Genomic DNA, 1362 nt, shown 5'->3' on the forward strand with positions numbered 1-1362 from the left:
CATAGACACATACACACACTTTCTGTCTCCCCACCTCTCTCTCTCTCTCTCTCTCTCTCTCTCTCTCTCTCTCTCCTTCTCTCTCTCTCTATCTTTCACACACACACACAGAAACACACACACACAAACACACACACACATATAGACACACACACAGACACACACACACACTCACACACACATAGACACACACACAGACAGACAAACAGACACACACACACACACACACACACACACAGCTGCGTCAAGTTGAGAATTCTTGTCAGGAAAAATGTTGCCTGGAGATGGCCGCTTAGACTGAAGCAACATCCGGAAGGTGTTGGAGAGAATGTCCAAAAATTGTTGAGTTGTACATTTCAAAGGTCTTGGTGGAGAGGCGGCCAAGTCGGAGCCAGGCTGGCTGGGACGTCTCCACTGTCAGGATATGCCGTTTGAGGAAGAAGGTAGCAGGATGTGGCCTGGGGGTGTGGGGGTGGTGGGGCAAGGAACTGGTTCCACACGGCCGCACTCTCTGGACGTTCCGTTACAGAAGAACCGTTGTCTGGAGATGACTGATTCGCTTGAGCAGAGTCCGAAGAACTCTCGGAGCTCAGAGAACACACAGAGCCCTTACTCACATAACGTTCTGATGTGTCCTCGTCCTTGAGAATCCTAGCAATCTCCCAAATGTATGCTCGGTGTGTCGGGGATAGAGCCAGAAGCCGCTGAAGACAGTGCTTATGTTGTGGCTTGAGAAACGAACCGTTGTCCACTTCTTTCAGATAGTCAATGTTGTCGCGAGGAGCAGTCCCGAAGAACAAAGCCCACAGCAAGATGCCCAGGGAGTAGTTGTCCATCTTGAAGGCGTTGTGAACTTGGCTGTCGTATAACTCTGGTGGCTGATAACCGTTGGTGCCTCCCCACCCGTCGGGCTTGTCTGTATCCTCGGGAATGACCTGAGAGTGACCGAAGTCACAGAGTTTGACCCTGCCGGCTCTGTCTAGGAGAACGTTCCCTAGCTTGAGATCTCCGTGGATGATGCGCTGACCGTGCAAGTAGCACATGACGTCCGTGAGCTGACTTGTGTAGGATTCCGCCTCGAAGTAGGTCACGTCAAGCAGTCCATGGGAAAGATCCGTGGGATGATACCCCATCGCAAAGCCCAAATAGGACGGGCACTGAAAAGCAGCCAACACCCTGACGATGTTATGGTGCTCCAGGGATTGCAAGAAGGATAGCTCGTGTTCAAAGGAGGACCGTTTCCACATCCTCGAGGTATCGTCGTCATCCTCAAACAACAAGAACTTCTTCAGAACCCTTTTCACCTTCGGTTGTCGAACTCTCCCCGCTACGATCACCTCCCAGTTGCCTCTGTCGGCCAGA

General features: G+C 51.8%; 1 protein-coding gene across 1 annotated transcript in view; it reads right to left on the reverse strand.

Moving 5' to 3' along the window:
* Positions 1-356: 356 nt before the first annotated feature.
* Positions 357-1362, reverse strand: part of LOC101862549 (serine/threonine-protein kinase Aurora-3-like) — a 1783-nt gene continuing 777 nt past the window's right edge. Inside the window, exon 1 of the mRNA XM_013090516.2 lies at positions 357-1362. This exon is cut by the window's right edge and continues 777 nt beyond it. Coding sequence (XP_012945970.1) covers positions 357-1362 — 1006 coding nt within the window.

This window comes from Aplysia californica, unplaced genomic scaffold (genome assembly GCF_000002075.1).
Source record: "Aplysia californica isolate F4 #8 unplaced genomic scaffold, AplCal3.0 scaffold01315, whole genome shotgun sequence".
In the NCBI taxonomy this organism is placed as follows: domain Eukaryota; kingdom Metazoa; phylum Mollusca; class Gastropoda; order Aplysiida; family Aplysiidae; genus Aplysia; species Aplysia californica.